General features: G+C 37.0%; 1 protein-coding gene across 1 annotated transcript in view; it reads left to right on the forward strand.

The window, feature by feature from the left end:
• STX17 (syntaxin 17) overlaps window positions 1-21865 on the forward strand; it is a 25972-nt gene that overhangs the window by 2703 nt on the left and 1404 nt on the right. The window contains exons 2-5 of the mRNA XM_010172586.2: window positions 5849-5914; window positions 14337-14556; window positions 19899-20017; window positions 20101-20151. Of these exons, the coding sequence (XP_010170888.1) occupies window positions 5849-5914; window positions 14337-14556; window positions 19899-20017; window positions 20101-20151 (456 nt within the window). The remainder of the gene's footprint in view (window positions 1-5848; window positions 5915-14336; window positions 14557-19898; window positions 20018-20100; window positions 20152-21865) is intronic.

Here is a 21865-nt window from a genome sequence, read left to right on the forward strand (position 1 = left end):
GCTTTGCACACGCTCCAGCAACTCCATGTCCTTCTTGCACTGAGGGGCCCAAAACTGAACACAGTGCTCGAGGTGTGGCCTCACCAGTGCTGAGTACAGGGGCACAATCACCTCCCTGGTCCTAATGGCCACACTTCTTCTGATACAGGCCAGGGTGCTGTTGGCCTTCTTGTCTGGCTCATGTTCAGCTGGCTGTTGACCAACACCCCCAGGTCCTTTTCTGACGGGCAGCTTTTCAGCCACTCCTCCCCAAGCCTGTAGTGTTGCATGGGGCTGTTGTGACCCAAGTGCAGGACCCAGCACTTGGCCTTGTTAATCAAGGAAAGCAACAGGAATTACTCCAGTGTTCTTCTCTGTGACAAACTGAACGAATGCAAATCTTTGAACATGTCTTCATCCATCACATGCTCCAGCTTGGCAATCATCTTGGTAACACTGCTGGACTGATACCAGTCTGTCCATATTTCTATTGCACAGGGCAGTCAAAACAGATCATTGATAAAGACATTAAAGAGAGATGGTCCCAAAACTGAGCCCTGGGGAACACGACTAGTGACCACCCACCAAGTGGGTTTAGCTCCGTTCACCACAACTCCCTGGGCTCGGCCATGCAGCCAGTTTTGTACCCAGCGAAGAGGACACCTGTCTAAGCCCTGAGCCACCAGCTTCTCTAGGTGAACACTGTGGGAGACAGTGTCAAAGGCCTTGCTAGAGTCCAGGTAAACAACATCCACAGCCTTGCCCTCATCCACTAGGCAGGTCACCTGATTATAGAAGGAGATCAGGTTGGTCAAGCAGGACCTGCCTTTCATGAACCCATGCTGGCTGGGCCTGATCATCTGGTTGTCCTGCAATATGAACTGCAATATTCACAGACTGAAAAGACTACTAGTATAATATTTGCCTGAAGCAATAACTTCTGAATGAGAGGACCTATTTTTTCAGTCACAGCATGTTGTTTACTCTTTGTCATTCTGTATTTGTATAATTCATTACATTACCTGGATGCCAGACCACCCTCACAGTGAAGAACTTCTTCCTAATATCTAATCTAAACCTCCCCTCTTTCAGTTTAAACCCATTTCCCCTTGGGTGCTGTAAAGAGAGACAGAGACATGATCAGTTACTACCCTGTGTAGTACTTAGCAGAGTGAGAGATGATCTTGGGAACTGCTGCATTTTGCAGAACCTGGTCAATGAGGAGGGCTAGCCAGCTACTGGTTGACCCTGCTGAAAATCTTTTAAGTATTTAGAAAAGGAATAGTTATGCTGTATCTAGCCAGATAGTGTTACCATATTGTCAGGGAAGGGATGAAATACATTCCACTTAATTCAGTGATGTGTTGGTGAGCTGAAGTCTTTATTGGCCCAGCAACTTATTTGCACAAAGCATTTCTGTTTTGCAGTCAGAAGGGGAGATTGTTGCAAGAATAGTTTTCAGTGTCTAGAAGAAAATGCAGAAAATATTAGCACTCAGGCTGAAATGAGTCTTTAGGTTAGTTCTGATCTAACACTTTGTTCAAAGCATTGTCACAGAAACTCCTGCTTAGCCATAGTTTAATTATGCAGTGTTTCTGTAATGGCATTCAGTGACCACACTGGAATACCAAGATGCTTTATTGAGTAGTTGAATTTTATATTTTGAATGTAAATATCTGATGCAATCTAAATTATCTGGTTTGGACATTTCTTGAGATTTTCAGGTTGTTGATGGTATCAGTGTGTATGATCTGTTCAGTCAACATAATAAAATTTGCAGATCAGAATAATCCTTAAATAACTGTAAACATAGCTCTTGCAATTACAGTGTTGCCTGCACTTCCTCTAGAACAGCACTTTTATGAAAGCAAGAAGTAGTAGCAACATTTAGTATAGATTTGTCTTTCTGATTTCAAATTACTATTAAAAATTTCTGCATTTGGTATTTGCAGATTTGATATTTGAATTAGTAATTAATAAAATTATTAGACAAAAGTAACTATGGATAAAACCTTTAAATAAACAGTTGGTAACTATACCAGAAGGTATTCAGCAGTACTGAAGACTTCAGAGCTTCTGTGTATTGACAAAAAAATATGACACAAACATTTATGAGAAGTAATACATCTGAGTATAAAAATAATGCCTAAATGCCAGATTCTTTAAAAAGTCCACACTCAGTGTAATATTCTTAAAATTTGAAAGTTTCTCTTTTTTTTTAAATACTTTTCTGACTGTAAGAACTATAAATATTCCAAAGTTTATTTTATTGCTAGATTTATGAGGTGAGAATAACAATATGGCAAATCAGAATTTGAAATCTGCCACTGGATAGTATTAGATTATGAGAACACTAGCAATAGCTTGTTTGAAATATTTCCATGATAATTTGCATTTTATATCTTTTACATGCACTTTAGCCATAATGAATGTGTTACGGTACTTTCATGAGCTGTCCACATCAGCAGCTTAAATGGTTTTCTCTAAAATACTTATTGTAAAATTAACTTTCAGCCATGTAAACCAAACATCCTTAAAGGTAAAAAGATAATTTTGTAGAATCTGGTCTTGTATATTTTACAGGCTACTTTTAAGCAAAAATCACTAATTATGTCAAATTGCTTAGAGCAGCAACATTATTTACTTACGATGAAGCCAATATCTCTAACCTCATTTCATGAATATTGATTTAAACCTTAGGTTCCAGAGATAGTCCAAACAATTAATCTACTAAATCACTGTTTGAAGAAACTATAAAAGAAATATATAATGAAATTTGACCTTGAGTACACCTTTTCAGAGGAAGTGGCTACCATAAATCCATTGTCCTTTCTTCTCAACTATTTGAGAGTCCAACTTTACATATGACAGTTTCTGAAGACTTAAAACATCCTAAAGAAATCAGTAGTCTGTATTTGGTTTTTGGTTTTTTTTCTTTCAGTGTTTTCCCCAAAGAATTGTTATTTTCTAAAGCACATTCTGTGGATTGGGTGGCCTTTCCCCAAAACAGGGAATAAAATGCATCCAGAAAAGTTACAACTTTTTGTTAGCCTCTGTTAGTTGAAAGTGATTCTCATGGTACACCGGAAGGCAGAGATTTTAGCATGCTGCCCTAAACTTTGTCAGTGATATGCAACAATCCTTGAAAAAAAAAGTGCTCTCAGGCATGGCATCCTTTTGTCTGTTGCTCTCAGTTTTAATTTAATTTCCTGTGACTATGAAAAAGTTAAAGGATGTTGTGCAAAACACTTCCTACCTTTGGCTGGGCACCATTATTGTGGTGGGAAGATACATAATGATGACACAAAATGAGAAATTAAGATACCTCAGCCTTGCTGCAGTCTTCATCACAGTGTATGCATTTGTATAAGACATTTGTTGTAGAGCTTTTAGAATGTTGGTGAGTACTACCTGCTACAAAAATTAATGCAGAGGGTATTATGAAAAGCTTTGAGTTATCTCCATATCCATGGGATACTTTCAAGAAGAAATGGAAGGGATCCAAAGCATAAGCATGAAGGTTTCCTTCTAAAAAGAGCTCTCAAAAGAGAATGGGAGAAAAAGAGATCGAGTGTCTAAAAGTAACCTTCTGATTTGTATTTCTGATGTGGAATACCAACTATTTGGCTATAGCACAGTTATGATTAAATATCACAGAATCATGGAATCATAGAGTGGTTTGGGTTTGAAGGGACCTTTATAAACTATCTAGCCCTACCTATGGCAGAGTGGCTGGACTATTTTCTGCTAGATCATGTTGCTCAAAGCCCCATCCAGCCTGACCTTGTGCACTTCAGTGATGGGGCATCCACAACTTTTCTAGGCAACCTGTTGCAGTGTCTCTCCACCCTCACTGTAAAATATTTCTTTCTTATGTCTAATCTGAATTTACCTTCTTTGAGTTTAAAAGCATTACTGCTTGTCCTGTCACTAAAGACCTTAGAAAAAAGTCTCTGTTTTTCTTCTAAGCCCTCTAAGTATTGAAAGGCTGCAGTCAGGTCTCCCTGGAGCTTTCTCTTCTCCAAGTTCAACAACCCCAACTCTCTCAGCCTTTCCTCGTAGGAGAGGTGTTCCATCCCTCTGATCATTTTTGTGGCCTCCTCTGGACCTGCTCTAACAGGTTAGAAATCATAGATTTTTTTACTTCATGGATGTCCCTTAGTTTTACATGTATTTGTTAGTGATAAATAACATCAATACCATCTCCTCTCAAAGTCTGCTGTCCTTGAGTCCCCTAGAGTGAACATTGCCCAGGAGCATGGCCTACTTTGTGTTGGATGACAAAGAGAAGTCAACAAGGAGGAATTTTCTGACCACATGAATGTCATTGCTCTGGGTGTATTAAGTCATTGCATTCTTTGAGGTCATCACTAGCATACTAAGAATTTTGAAGCAAAGTAATAAAACTTCTAAACATATAAAGCAGATAAATGTGATGAGCATTTCTAGTAGGAATTCTAAATAGCAACAGAGGTTTCCTGGGGCACTCATCTTGTTCTTAACTGGAAAACAGGATTTTTTAATTATTTGGTGTGTGGACAATATATTACAGTCAGTTGAAAATGAAAAGGTACTTTTTCCCCAAACCCCTTCTCTTCCACCCTCAGAAATTCCTGTTTCAGTACTCTTTCAGGGGTGACTGAATTGGAAGATCTGCTGTTGATACAGATTTCTTTTTTCCCATTTTATTTTAAAGGACAAAGTCAGCAATTTTAATGGCATAATAATTTATGCAGAAGTTGGTGGTTTCCTAGAAAAATCACCTTAATATGACTTAATTGGACACTAAAGCTGTTTTCTTCCATAGCACTGCAAAATTCTAACGTGAAAAAAGTTTTTTCTCTGAAAATAAAAAGTAACTTCAAAATTCTTGTATCTTAGGAAGCTGAGTAACTTGTAGTCCTTGTTGCTGTGGCCTCTAAAATGATGAAAATAATTAAGGAAAGATGTAGGCTGTAGATAAAGTTTTTTATTGATAACAAAGCATATTAAGAAATTGAGGAGTTAAGCTATATATCAAAATACCTCAGGAATCACGGTAAATATTTTGTCTTGTAATTTAAGCAATTAAAACAACTAATATCATCTAGTTTTGTAAATACATTCTTTGATTGTTTCAGCACATATTCCAGGAATCACAGCTTCTACTTCCATTATTTTACTACTCTTTTTCATTATACTGTCTCTGTATTATTTACGTCCACTGCCAATAGCAGGGATTGATTTATTTTAATGATGAAAAGGTTTATATGTGATCATACACAGTTCTTTTGCAAAACTTGCTCTCTGCTAATGAAGTAATTACTCTGATCTCTGTCCTGTGGAAAGTGCTGTATGGGTGGTTTCCCACTGAAGTTAGTGGAGCCTCGTGCAGGTGCCAGATCTGCCCTGATGGTTCCTGTAACTGTTGTAACTGTGTTTATAACTATATGGAAATGGTAAGTGTAAATGTGAACAGCAGTGTTGTGTAATGAATACAATTTTCTTTGTGAATAATATCAGATACCATTTTGTCCTTGTGACCAGTACTGCTTATCCCCTGTTCCATTCCTTTTTTCTCCTTCCCTTTGTTTTGCTGACCATCAAGTGATTTATGCCACAGCAGTATCAGGAGGCTGCAATATCTCTTTGTTGTTAAAACTGATACTGAAACTGTGGTTATCTGCAGTTCAGTAAAATAGGTTGTACAAAATTATTCACAAAATGCATTGCCATTTATCTCTGCAATTTTGCACTAGAAATGCCTGTGACTCAGCTTCTTTACTGTAAATTTTGGAAAATTAAGGTGATTATTTACTGAAGGTTCCTTTTTTAAGCATAGCCAGTTGGTAAAAATAGCAATTATATGAGTGTTTTTCCTTTATTTTAGTATCAAAGATGCAGGCTCTGGGACAGATTGCACGAAGAGCACATTAACGCAGGACGAACAGTTCAGGTAAGGGTATTAAAATGACTGTGATATTAGTGGAATTAAACTGCATACATAGTGCTGGTTACCTCAGGGATGGATCTTCACAGAGTCGTATATCTGACAGATGGATTTGACAAGTACATGGTATTGCTTTACTGAATTTAAAAGGTAGGGATTTCCTAGTTGTGTCCTATGAGGCAAATACAGTCAGAAACGTTTCAGGATTCTTGACCAGACAGATGTTTGGAGACTCCGGTCTTTTGCAAACTGTCCTCTTACATTACTAAATTAGAAGACACGAATTGCAATAAAGATACTCTTTATTTTTAAAGCATGGTTTCAGACCAAACACAGAACATCTAACTAGTTTGGTGTGCAACTCTCTTGTTAGATGTGTAATATCATCAAAGGAGGAAATAGCAGAGATATTTGTCAGCGTGCTGTCATCTCAGTGACTTCATGCATAGTCACCTGTAACTCAGCACACAAGGAATCTCACATCTGTTTCTAAAAAAAATGCATGTCTTGATGAAAATGATGCAAAAGGTAATGCCAGACATCAGCCTTCACACTGCTACATAGCACACAGACAAAGAAGATTTATCGATACAGAAAAACACAAAGACCAGATCTGCACTGCAAATTTAGCTGTCAAAGATATAGCAGCTGGTGGTTATAACATGCTGTGCTGGCAAAATTCTGGGGACAGATGTATCTTTGCCAGCAGCAATGGCCTTTTTGTGTTGGTTTCATAGGTGTTGTTCAGGGGAGGGACGTGACTTTGTTACTAGAACAAACCTTTTGTGACCTACACTGCATCTAGACAAGTGGGCTTTGCCAGCAGGGGTAGCGCAGTCCTAAACCATTATATTTCATAATTCTGATACTGTAAATTCCTGTGTTTGTTGCTGTGCCCTACTGACTCCTGTAGGAAATAACACCAGACTAAAAATGAAAAAAAACCCCAAACCTCAGAAAGGACTTAGAACCAGTCAAACAACAGTATTAGACAGTAGGCAGAGCTGGACTTGCTTATCTTTTTACAGTAATGGAAGGTGTTAATGAGCTTTTTTAGTGTAGGTGATGAGAAGTTATATATGAAATCCACTTGATTTTCCTGTTATTTGGAGGTTTGAATGTTTATTTTGATTTTTCACCACGTATTTTTGAAATCTGAATGTAAGTTTATTCTTAATATCGAAAGAGTCTTCCTAAGGTGGAAGTCCTATTAAAGCAATGGCATCCTAACAAATAGGTGTGGTGTAGTAAGCATGTGTTTACTTATGTCTGTGCTCTAATCTATTTTCACATCTGAGGAGTAGGAGAGGCTTCTCTTTATTATCAGTATAACTTGTTTAGCAAAACAAAATCTAACAATAATTAGAGAAAAAGTAATCATTTGTAAAAATAAGATTATGTTTTTAAGTAATAAAACCTCATATTTGTCTCTAGAAGCATTTATATTTGTCTTGAACCTAAAGCCTGCCTTTTACACTTTAAGCCAAAATACATTTTCTTGTATTTTATTTAATGCTTATTGCTGAATAGAAGTTATGCATTAAAGTGGTTCATGTTCAGATACCCGGAGAGAATAAGTGTCTGAGTCCATGCAAGAAGAGTAGACTAGCTCTTTGTTTTAATTAAATAGTTAGGAGTCTGGAGTACTTGATAATAAATTATATGACATGTAGAATGTGTTTGCTGTAAGCTGTTTAAATGTTTACCAATGGACTTGTGATCTGTTTGTTTGCAAAGAAATCAGATTAATTATTGTGATACCAAATGTTCTCTGCAGCACACACTTTGCTCTCAAAATTAGATGTTGTAAAAATACATTAGGAATCCCTAAGTCAATATTGACCCAAGGCATCTGCCACAGGTTTTAGACAAATATATGCACAGCCACTCTACATTTAATCCATGGACACATAATTAACCATTTTTCTGAATTTTCAGTTTACCCAGAATAATTACTTCTGTTGTACTTTTGATGATGGTCAAAATTATAATAGAAGTATAGATGAGCATAAATATATACCTCTTCTTTCTGGTGATTGGATGCCACATTAAAAACTTCTAAAAAGGAAAGTGAAGAACACAGGGAAATCTTTGTATAGAGCATGATTGCACCCTTTCAAAAGTACTGAAAAAATAGCTCTTGTGTACCGTGTAGTAGTTTTCACAAATGTGCTCTTGTAGATTTTCATTTTTAAGGGTGGTCTGTGGACTTCTTACAATGTTAGGGCCTCAATAAATATGCAGTTTTGCTAGGCTTTGCCCACATATATGCTGACTGTACTGTACAATTAGTTAATTGTTGCAAGATTTAAGTTAATTTCAATGAAATTGCAGTATGTTGTTGTAACACCTAAGGACTGCCTTGGTCGTATTCATAGGCAAAGGCAGAAAAAAGCTGCAGTTACTAGAGAGCATAGGAGGCTTTGAACAAAAAAGGAAAAATACTGTGGATGAATGATCTGGCTTTAGTCTATATGCAGCCCACAAAAGGAGACTCTGTTCTGCAAAACATACCTAGGCAGATGTAGTCTCTTCATTGGTTGCTCTCATCTGGAAAGCTACTTGAAAAATGGTAATCTGTTTTTCCTTTTGCACTTTTACGATTTTCATTTCAACTGAAAATGGTTTACAAGTGTAAGGTGGTTTTCAGTCAGCTGTCTTGCATAACTCTTCAAAGCTTACTTGTATGGCTTAGGTCTTCTGTACCATTTTTAAGATTACATAGTCTTCAAATTAAGCATCTTTCTGGAATATTGCACAAATATACTGGGAGAGCATGAGGAGCAGGGTAGATGAGGGTCTTTGTTGATGCAGGAGGTTGTTTATGGTGTCAGTGAAGGGTCACGTAAAATCAGCTCCCTCTTGCAGCTTGTGGCCATCTGCAGGGTAAATATATCCTTAAACTCAGACCTATGCCAAGAAATTTGTAACACATATCCTTTATTACATTACTTTGAACAAAATCCAGAAAATAGGTGAAGGCAAGATTACATTTGCACAGCTAAGCTACTGCAAGACTTTATTAAAAATGTTATTTATGTTTGAGAGGGTTTAAGGTGATGCGTTTGTTTGGAGGTGCTATTTACTTCTTAATATAAAATAATGACATGCAGAATGACAGAGACTTCCATTACTTTGAAAATTCAGCTGTCACCATTAGTGAAAAAAAATTATGCTCTGAAAAACAAATACTGAAAAAAATGAAGAATTTTTACTATTTTGTATAAATAAAGTTTATTTGTTTTCTGAAAAAGGCTGTTAAGACTTCTGAATCCCTTAGTGAGTCTGTCATTTTTATCATATGTCCAAGAGATCTGTAGAAGAACTCCCATTCATAAACACCTCAGGAGGAGCAGAATATGGGAATATGTGTTTTTAAAGATAATTCTAAAAACTGAATAATTATTGTCATTCCCTCTCTTGCTTATTTAAAACCATGTGCTGAGTAATAAGGTAAGCTAAATGGGTGGATGTGTGTGGTTGTTTTCAGCAACAGTGATGTTTAAATAAAAAAAAATTAAATGAAGCCCTCCTTTTGCTCATTTTACTCCTTTTGTATTTTACTTTCTGATATAAATTTATAATTTACTTTCTCTTTTATTGAATGTGTTTGTAAAGATTTTTGAAAGAGTGGTAGAGCAGTGCAACTTCATTATGTGTGACTTTTCTATTTCTTTCCATTTTGGATGCGTTGATAGAGTCAATAGATTTTTACAGTACTTGTGAAAATCATGCCACTTCTCATCTGCATCTTTAAAAAAATTGGTTGTATTTATTCACATACTGTAGCACCCTGATAGATCTCCCAGATTTACATCCAAATCTGTGGACACTTTAGAAAAATTTGGCTCAAATTCTGTGTCCCTGCCTCAGTTGTGTATCTGTTCAAGAACGGTGAACCTTACTCCAGTAAAGCACTATCTCATAGCTACGTAACATTAGTTTCATTATATAGCAGATGTGTAAACAGCATGAAGCTGGGCAAGACTAAGGGATTCTGGTGGAGAAGACAGGATTAGAATTCATAATAATGTTGAGAAAAGACCTGGAAAATCAATATGTTTTTGGATGGTGACAAGGACAATTGTTGGCCGTCTAGATCCAGCATGGGAAGCGGTTGGGGCAGCACTTCTGCAGAAGAGGACTTTAGGGACACAGAGTAAAAGTAGCCAGTGGTGTGGTTGATCCCAAAAAGCCAAATAACGTAGGGGGATGTATAAACAGGAGAGTAGTCTGTGTGGTTTCTCATACAGTGTTTGCTCAGGGGTAGTAGGTGCCAGGTAGAGTAGTTGGCCCAGTTTGGGCACCACACTTCTAAGGAAACTATGGACTGATCAGGGGGTGTTCAAGGGTAGCAATGAAAATGGTCAGAAATTGAGAAAACGAGTCTTATTTGGAAAGACTGACAAATTAGTTGTTTTTCCCAAAGAACTCCTGACAGTGGTGTGCTGTCAGTTTGCAAACATGGAAAAAGACGGTTGCAAAGAGCACGGGGCTTGGCTTTCTCTGTTGCAGATAGAGAGGATTAGAAGTACCTGGTTTGAACTGGGGCGAGAGAGGTTTCTGTTAGACATGAGGAAAATGCTGTAGCAATTAGGATAATGAATTCTTGCAATATCCTATCAAGGAGGTTGTAGCTCCTCATAAAGAAGTAGTTTTAAGACCAGATTACATAAACAGCTGTCTGAAATAAAGACAGCAGATCATGCTTTGAAGGGGTGACTTCCCGAGGTATTTGCCAGCTTTATTTTCCTACAGTTTTTGTGAGAAAGCCATTTGAAACAAAGGCTGATACTTGATTTTGTAAACTAACAGACCAAAATTGCAAATATTATGAAGAAAAATTCTGTATCTTTTGGGCTGGATTTGGTGAGTTCAAAACCTGGGAGTTCCCATAAATGAAAACAGGATTTTGTCTTACCTTCCTCGCTGAGTAAGCTTGGTTTTAAAAGTGGAAACATTGGGAGTTCCCATAAATGAAAAGATTTTGTCTTACCTTCCTTGCTGAGTAAGCTTGGTTTTAAAAGTGGAAACAGTTGGGAAGAGGGTGATACACTTTTATGCTTTATCCAGAAATTAAAGTCTGTCCCATTAAAATGAGTATGAAAAGAAGTCACAGTCATTTGCATATCCATAACATTTATCATGTTACACCCTGGTGAGCTCCTAAGACATGTCTCCTTGCAGCGGGGCTTAGCTTTCTTGCTAGGCTGAGTCCGTTTAGCTTCTGTTTAATTGACAGTAAATGGAGCAAGAGTCCTCTGCAAAACCACAAAGGAAGAAGAACGAAAATTAAATTTCAACAAATAGGCAAATATCATAATCTGATTCCTCTGTCTTCTTTCTCACAAGTATTTCTCTTTGATGAGCAGGTTAATAATGAACAGTGAAAGTGAGGATCTGATTTAGCCATTCCTTAGAATGGGTAGTTTGTATCTCGTGAAGCTTCTGTTCAAGATTTTTGAAAACTACAGCAGCAAGTTGGTGGTTGTATTGGCACTGCATGGAAACTGTTTTCATCATACCTGTGCATTGGCTATACTGGTAATTTGCCCCAGCTGCAGAAGTGCAGATCCCTAGCAGAGATATGTTTTACCTCACTTTCTGCTGGGAAATTTTAACCTTTTCAAATAAATAAAGAAAGAAAGAAAGAAAGAAAGTTGTTTTGGAAACATTGTTAGGTCATCCCAAACTCACTACTGTCACTGTTTCACAACGTGTTTTTGTTTCGTGTATCGTTTTTTGTCTCCATTATGGCCAGACACAAGATAATAATAATAATTGTGTTTCCTGAAACAAAACAGCAGGATCAACTTCACTGGATCCCCTGCTTATAATTCTCATAAAATAGATAATTAAATGTTGTGTCTAGATAGTCCCACTTTGTCTTTTAAATGAAATTTTGAGATTTTATAAACTGAGAATTTTGGCACATGGTGGACTATGGCAGTGATGACATTCTCCCTTTTTTAGTATTTACGGGCAAACCATGGGAGGAAGATAACAGGAAGAACAAGGTAGATTAAGATGAGAAATGTGAAAGGAAAATTATTTGGTACCATGTTTCTAATTCAGCTCCATATCTTACAAAATTATTTTTTGTATCTCCTTTTTTTTTATTGTTAGCCATTTTTTTTTTACCTGGGGTTAGCCTTGAATAATGCAGTCTAAATTGGCTAGTAGTACTCTTAATTTAAGCATACAATAAAATATATTTTTAGTAATTTGGCAAATTATTTTTACAAAGCAATAGTTCTTTCTTTGGTTGTCTAATATGGCTTGTGCAGTGTTACTTCAATTTGTTGAATTAATTTCCTTCTTCTCTAATTATATTTCTACTATTTTTTTCATACATGTTAAAATAATTAATTCTACTAATGTATATAAATAAAATAAGTTCCATTGAGTTCCTGCTTTTCCAGGTAAGCAGTATTGCCTTTCTAAGACATTACCTGTACCTGGTATGTATTACTGATGAAAACCTTTCTTTTTCTAACCACTCACTGGTGTTAATCCATTCTCCTGTTCTGCTGTAAGAAGAATGTTCAAAACATGTGGTAAATAGTACAATAAATAATATAATTTATTATATAATTTTATAATACAATGCAATGAATATTCTTTTTATTACAGCCTTTTTTTTAATAATTAGATAAAGACTCTGTCCTAAACCAACAAGCTGTATAATTTAAACTATAAATTTCTTCTCTTCATTTGTAGAAAAAGAAAGTTGTGTGTGTTTTCCGATTTTAAAAGCTTAGGCAATAAAAACCCTCTATTTTTGCAGTAGACAGAAATTTATATCACAGGAGATGCCTGTACACAGACTCTTCTTGCTAGTTGTCAATAGTTTATATCTTCTCAAAACTCCTGTAACAAAGAAATATTTATGTATTTTATTTTATTTTATATTCCAATCAAACAAATATATTCATCCTTTTTCTGAAAAAGATAGTGTTGCAAAAAAAAGTCATCCTTCTCCTTTGTCCCTGAAGTTGTATTTTAAAAAAATGAAAATTATAGTTTTGGGGTAGTTGGGGGTTGCAAATGATTGTATCCTGCAATGCTATAATCATCACAGTCACCTATTACTGAAGTTGTATTTAAAAAAATGAAAATTATAGTTTTGGGATGGTTGGGGGTTGCAAATGATTGTATCTTGCAATGCTATAATCATCACAGTCACCTATTATATAAAAAAAAAAAAAAGAAAAAGCAAATTTAGAGAAGAAATAACTTTTTTTTTTATTAAAATATTATTTTAACTTGTTGCAATGTAAATATTTTGGCAAAGGACTAAATTGATCACAAACACCAAAATAACTTTAGTAATTACATAGTGAATTAATTAGTTAAATACTTTAATTGAAACCCCAAATAAAACAAACTGACTTTTTTACTTGGAGAAGAGGATGAAGGATAAAATTGACAGCAGAAAAATCAAGCTATTGATGGGGATGACTTAAAAAATATTTCTCCCTTGTTTTGCAGCTGGCTGATATGATGGATAAGTTAATTAGCTGGAGAAGATAATGGGTACCATCTTTTCCTTGATCTTAAGTTCATATTCTGCTGTTTCCCTTATGGAAAGTAGGCCACGTCCAAAAAGACTCGGCAGCATGTCCCGATGACGCCTCACTGCGCTGTTCAGGGACTGCTGTGTTTGGAGCTCTCACCTCCATTTATTTTTTTTCCATAGGTAGAGAACTGGGTGAACTCACAAGACACAAGCAAATATTAAGGCTAGAGCAGACTTAGCGAGCTGGTCATGTTGTAGTGGCAGCTCCAAGTGAGAAGTGCTCAGAAGTAGCCCTGCCTTCCTCTCCGGACAGCTTTGAGCTCTGGCTGAGGTGACTAAATTGCTGACTTGCTCACCAGCACTGTCAGCTACAGGACTGTCATCTGCCTTAGGAAGAGCAGGAGATGGGTCATTCACACAGAAAGGATCATCTCTAGGTGGAGCTGCCTAAGTGAGGACAAGCCCCTTCTCTGCAGAGCGCTTTTATTTTTTATGGGATGACTCTTCTGCAGGAGCAGTACAAAAAGACCAAGAAATAGCAATGGGTCACAAAATAACAGAGACCCGGGATGGGTTCAAGGGGAGCATGCATTGTGTTATTGGGGGCATGGGCTTTGATAGCAATCAGGGCATCTTTGACAGGCAAACTAGCCACAGTCAAACAATGCAGTCTGGAAAAGAAAATGGATGTAGAGGAGAGGTGACCTGGAATATAGGGATTGCTTGAAAGCAGGGACTTTCGAGGTTTTTTGGGGGTTTTTTTTAAAGTCTTAGTTTATTAAATCTTAGAAATGGCAGTTTTAATGATTATTTAAAGATAATCAAGATGATAGTTGCTTTGCAACCACTGAAGGTGTCTGGTGCCTCCTACATAGTAAGCTACAAAATAACTCTTTAAAACTGTTACAGCAACTCCGTGCCAATATGAGAGAGATGGAGAAACTCTGTTTGCGAGTCCGACAGGAAGACATCCCAGTTCTGCAGAGAATGATAAATCCCGTTAAAGAAGAAGCTTCATTTGCCATAAAAGACTTCCTGCAGCTCCATTCTCAATCTGCAGAAGAACTTAAAAAGCAACTCGAAGTACAGGAGGATGCCTCTTTAACCAGATCTGCAACTGTAGGAGGAGGTAGTAGAATTTTATTTCTGTATCTATTATATTTATATTGTATCCAGTCTGCAATTTCCCTGACCCGATATAAATGTAGTAAACAAATGAGACTGCAATTGAATAGTCATTGTTAATCAAGAAGTGGATTTCTTTCCCTTCAGCACACGTTTCTCATGACCTGTGACTGAGCTTTGATAAGTGGAGGATGCTCTCATTAAGTATCTTAAGAAATTAAATATCTGTAGCCTTCCATAAGAAAGATCCCACAGCCTTGGATCTTGAAATAGAAAACTGTTCATAGGAAGAAGAATACTTACATTCATGTTTCACGGTAGCTTGACTTCTTCCCCCCCACAAATCACTTCATCACGTGCAAGTAATCATTGAGGCCATTTTCACTGAATTAGTGCTTGCAACATCAAGAAGAAAACAAATTTTATATGACAGACAGTATAATATACCACTGCTGAACTACCTGGAAAATCGGAGCAAGCATCTATATAGAGGAGAACATCTCTTCCTGTAACATTTTATCTGGGTAATTGACAAGAAAGCAGAAAACAGTATAAATCCGTTTAAATAAAAGATTTTGAAAATGCCCTATAACATGCTACACGTCAGATGTGTTTGCTGTTTTCCCTTCCTTTCTGTACAAAATGTCTTTCATTCCTTGTTCTATCATTCTGTCTTCAGGGGAAGCCCTTATTAGGTGCTGGTGCTAGATAGTGTTCTCTGCTAACGATCTGTGAGAAAGTTGGCTAGATCAGGATTAAATCCTTCCACACAGCAGTAATTAGTTTGATTGCTGCAGCAGCAATATTGTTTAAAATTGTTTAAAGATTTCATGTGTCTTAAAATTGAAAGAGTATTCTCAATCAATGGCATTGTAGAAGAACCTGCCATCAGATTTGATTTGATGACCCTTCTTGTTGCTATCGAAAGAACTACGAGAACTCTTTTTTAAGTGTGATTAACAAGCTAGTGAGTCTAATGGTTGAAGAGGGAGAAAAGAAGAGTAGATTTGAAGACTGGGCTTGCTTTTGAGAATGCAATGTGCAGTGGTATCAGAAAGCCTTATGAATGTCAAGATATATCAAATATAGAACCATAGAATGGTTTGGGTTGGAAGGGACCTTTGAAGTCCATCTAGTTCCAACCCCATTGCAATGGGCAGGAACATCTTTCAAGATCAGGTTGCCCAAAGCCCCATTCCACCTGACCTTGAACGCTTCCAGTGATGAGGCATCCACAGCTTTTCTGGGCAACATCTTCCATGTTCCATCCTCTTACCACCCTCATTGTAAAAAATTTCTATCTTTTTAACAGGCAGATAAAAAAGACTGAATTGGCTTTTGATGTATGAATCTTGACGTTTTCAACATCTTCAGGATCTTTTAGCCGATCGTTCAGTAGTTTGCCCTAATATCTTTGTGGGTGTCAAAGGCTGAATATTTGCTGTGTCCTCCTTCCCCTCCCAAAACAGAAGGGAATAACTGAGTTTGTTCTCTTGCAGTCCTCTGGGACCCACTTAATACTCTCCACAAGTTCTCAGAAATATGCTTGAACTTCCAGAGGTTGTTTCTTAAATATTCTAGAGTGAATTTCATCATACCCTCAGGACTGGAATGTATCTAGCCTCATCTAAATATTTTTAACCTGTTCTTTTTATGTTTCGGCCTATCCTTTTTTTTTTTTAATTTCTTGTTGTTTCAATTAATTGCATCAAGTGCAGCTACCTTTTTGTATAAAGACTGACTTCATCTTTCTCTGGATCATCTGTTACTTTCTTTCTTTCCCTGGCAATGCACTTATAATTTGTCTTCCTCTAACTTCCATGGCATTCCTAGAAACTTTCTGGCTACTATTTATGCCCCATGGTAGCTACAATTTATTTGTGTCCTAGTCTTTCTGATACTAACTTTCCATGTCTATATTATTCATTGTACTCATCTTAATTGTTTGTCAAATTCTTCATATTCAGGGCATTGAAGAGTTCTTCTGAAGCCATAAACATTTTCCTCTGCATCAGGACAACTTGCTGTCATCTTCAGTATATCTTATTAGTGTCTGCCAGCTCTTCTGCAGTCCTTTATCCTTTAGGAACTTCTTCCCCATAGTTTCTCTTAATCAGTTTGCTCAATTTGTTGGTGTCTCTTTTATGGGGAGCTCATTGTCTTCAGTCTTTTACTCTGAGTTTTAGAATAGTGAACTCTGGTATTCAGTGATCCCCTTCATCCATATTAGCCATGACTTTCAGGCTCTTTGCGAGCTCTTCCCTGTTACGATTAGAATTGAATGTAAAATATCTCTTCTTTTGGCAACTTTCTGCAGTTGTCCTCAGTACATTCTGGTGTTTCATCGGAAAGGCCTTGTCCTGGCTTATTGCTTTTCTAACAGTTACATAGGTGGTAAATGGGAACTAGAGTTTAATTTCAAAGAACAGGACTGCTTTTTTAATCTGAAATACCTTTAAAGTATGGAGGACATTGAGCGTAACTGCTCTTCAGAAAGACGAGAAACTGATCAGAAAGATTGGGGTGAGAAGAACAGAAAAATATCACTGGAATGACACGCTCCTGCGAGTCCCATCAAGGATACAGAAATAAGTCAGCCCATTTAAGGTGAAACATACAGGCAGGCAGACAACTAAATACAATTAAAAGGCTAGTTTTTTTCAGGTTTGCCTGACTGTGAAAGCAGCTCTGGTGAATTGCTAACACAGATGCAATATATTGCCTGTTCTTTTGTGCTTAGAGGCTGCAGTCCTGAAAGCAAATCTTGGCTGCTGATCTTAATCAAAGGAGTTTCAGTGTGCCCATTCTTTGTAGCATGTTGCTTCCCATCTGGTAGAGAAGGGAGTTTACAAATTCAAATCGCCCATTTAGAAGGCATGAAATGATGTGGTCCCTTCCCCCCTTCACCATCCTCAGCTCAGGTCCAATAGAAATGGAATTTAATTGCATTTTAAACAAATATTAACAAAAGGTGAGACTCCACTCTTAAAATTACTAAAATCTTTTAAGCAACATATTGAATCTTCCAGAGCATTAGATTTTTATCTTGAGTGTAATGAGGTGCGAAGCTGCTCTCAGAAATCTGCAGAGGTATTTTGTATTACTGCATTTCTGTGGAGATGCTGTAAGGGAACTGGTGGAGCCACTTCCATTCTCAGTTCTATTAAAATTGGTTAGACTTGATAAAACATGAACTAGTGAATATAAATTTCTTACTCATACTTTCAGCCCAAATGTGACTTCACTTTCTCTTAACCTTTTCATTCCTTCGTTTTCTGAAGTGAGTAAAGAATTTTCTTGAGGAATTTTTTTCCACTAATCTTTAGTTATTAGAAAATTATATCAGTGTAAACCTACTTATAGTTTTAAGTTCTTTTGAACGTGTGTCCTGCAAAAATTCAGTATCATTCACGTATGTTGAAGGATGTGCCTTTCTACAACAGGTCAGCATAGATTGTTAAGGACAGACCAGAATAGGGAACGTAATTTGTGAGGAGGCAATTTTGCTTAGTGAGCTTTTTTTTACCTTTTGAATTACAAATATTTTAATTTCAACCAACTTAGCGTGCATGTGGCTGATGAGGGAAGAGTATGCTTTTCTTGGGAAAAGCATCTTGGTTTTGAAATAAGGATCGTGAAGAATTGAAATGGAATAAAATGCTCAAACCCAATGTTAAATATCAGAATATGTAGCAGAATTGGTTTATCCAAAAATGGACACATTTGGATATATGATTAATTATGATGAAAAGGGAAAATAAATATTTCAGAACCGAGTACATAACATTAATTAGTCTGATGCTGTAGGTCAAAAATATGTTCTGTGAGAGCAGGTGATGACTGTAGGAGGTGAAGTGCCTTCCATATTCTGGATTCTTAAAGGAAAATATGTAGAAAAAATTAGAAAGAAAAACAAGCCCAAAATAAAACACCAAAGCACTTACTCCGTCCTTGTTACTCCACTGTTCTGCTTACTTGGTAATTGCAGCTGAGTATCAGCTTCATTGATGTTAGACTTCTATTGATCTAAGAGTAGGAAGATTAGGTCCTTAATGTATTTTGAGATACTGGGATAAAAATGATGAGAAATGGACAAATTTTATGAAAATGTATCATTTTTATTTTATCTTAAATTAATTCCATGAGTAAGCATGCACTATTACTGACTTTTTATTGAATATGATTATTTATTTTCAATTGTTCATATCCATTGTAGTAACAGTTATGTATTATTATTATAGTACCTTGGCACATTTGTTTTTTTGTAAAGATTTTAATGCAATATTTACATTTTAATATCTAACCAGTCTTCCCCATATTAAGCTTTCTCTTGATACTGCCCTCCAAAGGAAGGAAACATCAGTGTCCTACTAAAGTAGCTGCCTTCCTTCAGACATTGAAGTTGTCTAAATTAACAACCTTTGCATTGTGTTTACATACATACATTCTCCAGTCTGCCTTTCGTACTCTCAAGCCCTTCCTTAATCCTTGCTCTATGACAAGCCAAACTTGTTTGTTATTATTCTTTATTGCCTCTTAATTACTTGTCCATAATTATGCACATGTCCATTACATCCATAGTGGCTCAAACCTGGGCTCTGACCAGAGGAGGTACGTGTGTGCCTGTGCATTGTAGCTGCTGTCCCCCATGCCACCTCGCTGTCTCTTATGCCCCCTTTTTTACACCGTACTTTGTTCTGATGCCTTCTGCACGCAATCCAGGTGACTTAGAAAGGAAGATACTTGAGACTATCTATCTCCTTTACGCTGCTGAGCTGCAAATGTTTGCCATCCTCACAGAACTGTTTCCCAACTGGATCCAGCATTGAATGCTGGGCAGCATGTTACTTGGTTTTCAGTGCTTTGCTTTGAAAGCTTTTTCCTCCAGCTTCCTTTAGTCCCAAATGGCTGACAATCAAACCGGTAGCATAATAATCAATCATAAAATGAGTAACTGTGTTTTCAGTTTTGGAAGTGCAGTGTTTTTATGTCTTGTATGTAAATGAAAAGATTTTGTCCCAAACTGAGTTTTTGTAGTTTGGTTGAAAAAAAATTAATTAACTGAGCTTAAATTCAGGAGTATAATTTAATGTCATTCCCAGAACTGATTGTGAAAGGGTGCTGATAGAAATGAATTAATTTATTTGACAATAACTTTCTTTTAAGAAACTGTCTAGTGCTGCCAGTAAGACTTTTCCCTATATGATCATTTTGAGGGCTGTTGCTTGGCTTGAATTAGGTTAAATACCAATTTATCCTTGAAAAATATGAAGGCTGAGAAACTTTGCACATCACCTGCATTCTGATCCAGTGTGTTTATTTATAAACATCATATTTCTCATTCAGAAACTTTATATAACACAGAGGTGAAGGATGGCTCCCAAAGTTTAATCCAGATCTACTCCCGCCTTCCTGAAATACCTCAGGAAGAAAATGCATCTGAGTCCTGGGAATCTTTGGAAGAGGTATGTTGAAACTCCCTTACTGCCTCGTTGGTACTCTTGTTCTTAGGAACTATTACAAAATAACATTTGTTTTTTATTTGTAGGACTTGATTCAGCTTAGCCAGTTGGTGACTGATTTTTCTCTCTTAGTCAGCGTAAGTATTAATTCTGCATTCTGTCCCAGGTAGTCTTGTACAAAAAGAGGGTGAATGGGTAACTCCCAATTCGGGGGAAAAAAGACAAGCAATACTTCTGCCCATAATGTGAACTCAGACTAAGCTGGTATCACTCGATCAAAGTGACAGAATAGCAGAATAACATGAAATGAATTTACTCAGTCTCACACTCAAGACTGCAAAATTCTAGTCACTGTTAGGAACTTCAGGAAAATGCCAGGAGAGGCAGAGCAGTTTCCCCACAATGAGCTGAGATGCCTGCATGAAAGTGCTGTCTTTGCTAGTTGGGACCTATTGTAAATGCACCTATAGTTTCAAAGCCTGTACATTAGATACTTTACGAAGTTGTATGCATACAATGTTTACATCAAAACTGTCCAGCAGTAAGGTGAAAGGTTTTATTTTGATTTTCAAGTGCCAGCAGAAGAAGAATGTTCAAAAGCATTAGTTGTTTAACTACTCAGCTGTCCTGGCTGGTTAGAAAACTAACAGCTCTTCCTTCCTTACATCAGTGACTCGTTGCTACAAGTATCTTTGTGGCTCCCCTGTTCATGCTGGCTCTGTCAGCGGTAATTTTTTGAGGAGGCAATAGTCATCTTCTCAGCACTAATGCTGGTAATTGCTCCCAAGTTCTTGTCATCAGAGCAGCTATTGGTGTGCTAGTGGTGGCCCTGGGCCACAAGCTGTACCTTAGTAGAAGCTCTACAGTGTTGACTGCAGACTTCTGCCCAGGTCCCGTTCATTTTTACAATTTCTAATTGCAATGGTGATAATAGCCTTCACTGCACAGGGTGGGTGTTTCTCACTTAATCAGTACTAGAAAAATCTGAAGTTTCCCTCACCTTATCATGGCCTTTCTCTGCTCTCACAAATGTCGCTGCCAAAAGGCTGTGCATCCTCATCACCCACACTCAGTTCCCAGTGTTTAGTTCTTCCGGTGCCACAAGGAAGGTGCCACCCACAATTCTCATTGCCTAGGAGAGTTCTTTAATCTCCTTGCTGTTGGGTTAGTTGGGATAGATAAAATAGCTTTTATCCTTTCTGCTGAATACACGCTGCTTCACATATACAAAAATCCCCTAAGATTCATTAGGCTAGAGAGGGACTACAAAAATTTTTATTCAGTAGCCTAAATGTTACCAGATTTAGCTAAAAAGGGGAGTTCTGGTTCCCAGGACTTTCTGGATTTTACACATAACCATCATTAGATGCAATAGCAAATATCTAAAGTGTGTGGATTGGCTCATAGATGAAGATACCAGAGCTGGTGGCTTCATCAGTTTCCAAATTAGAAAGATGAAAAAAACTTCAGAATGCCTTTTATTTTAAGATGAACATTAGCAATCTCATTATTTTGTGACATAAAACAGCGTGGGTACTGGTGAGATTAAAATAAGAACAAACAGACCCACAAACCCCTTCATCTTCTGCTCCAGCAGTTTCTGAGAGAGACTGCAAGGGAATCTGACTGCGTTTGGAGAAAGGATGGAACATTTCTGTAAAATGTAAGGGCAGAATATACAACAACAGCAAGTTTATTTTCAGTACTGTCACTACTCTGTTTGTAAAGTTAAGTCAGTGTTTTATAATGTCATAATTAAACACTTTTATTTAGATTTCTTGGTCCAGTTTTGTGTGTTGGAATTGGTGCTGATCTTATAAATGCTCTTTATAGAATAATGTGAAACTCAGC

This window comes from Antrostomus carolinensis, unplaced genomic scaffold (genome assembly GCF_000700745.2).
Source record: "Antrostomus carolinensis isolate BGI_N321 unplaced genomic scaffold, ASM70074v2 scaffold11067, whole genome shotgun sequence".
Lineage (NCBI taxonomy): Eukaryota > Metazoa > Chordata > Aves > Caprimulgiformes > Caprimulgidae > Antrostomus > Antrostomus carolinensis.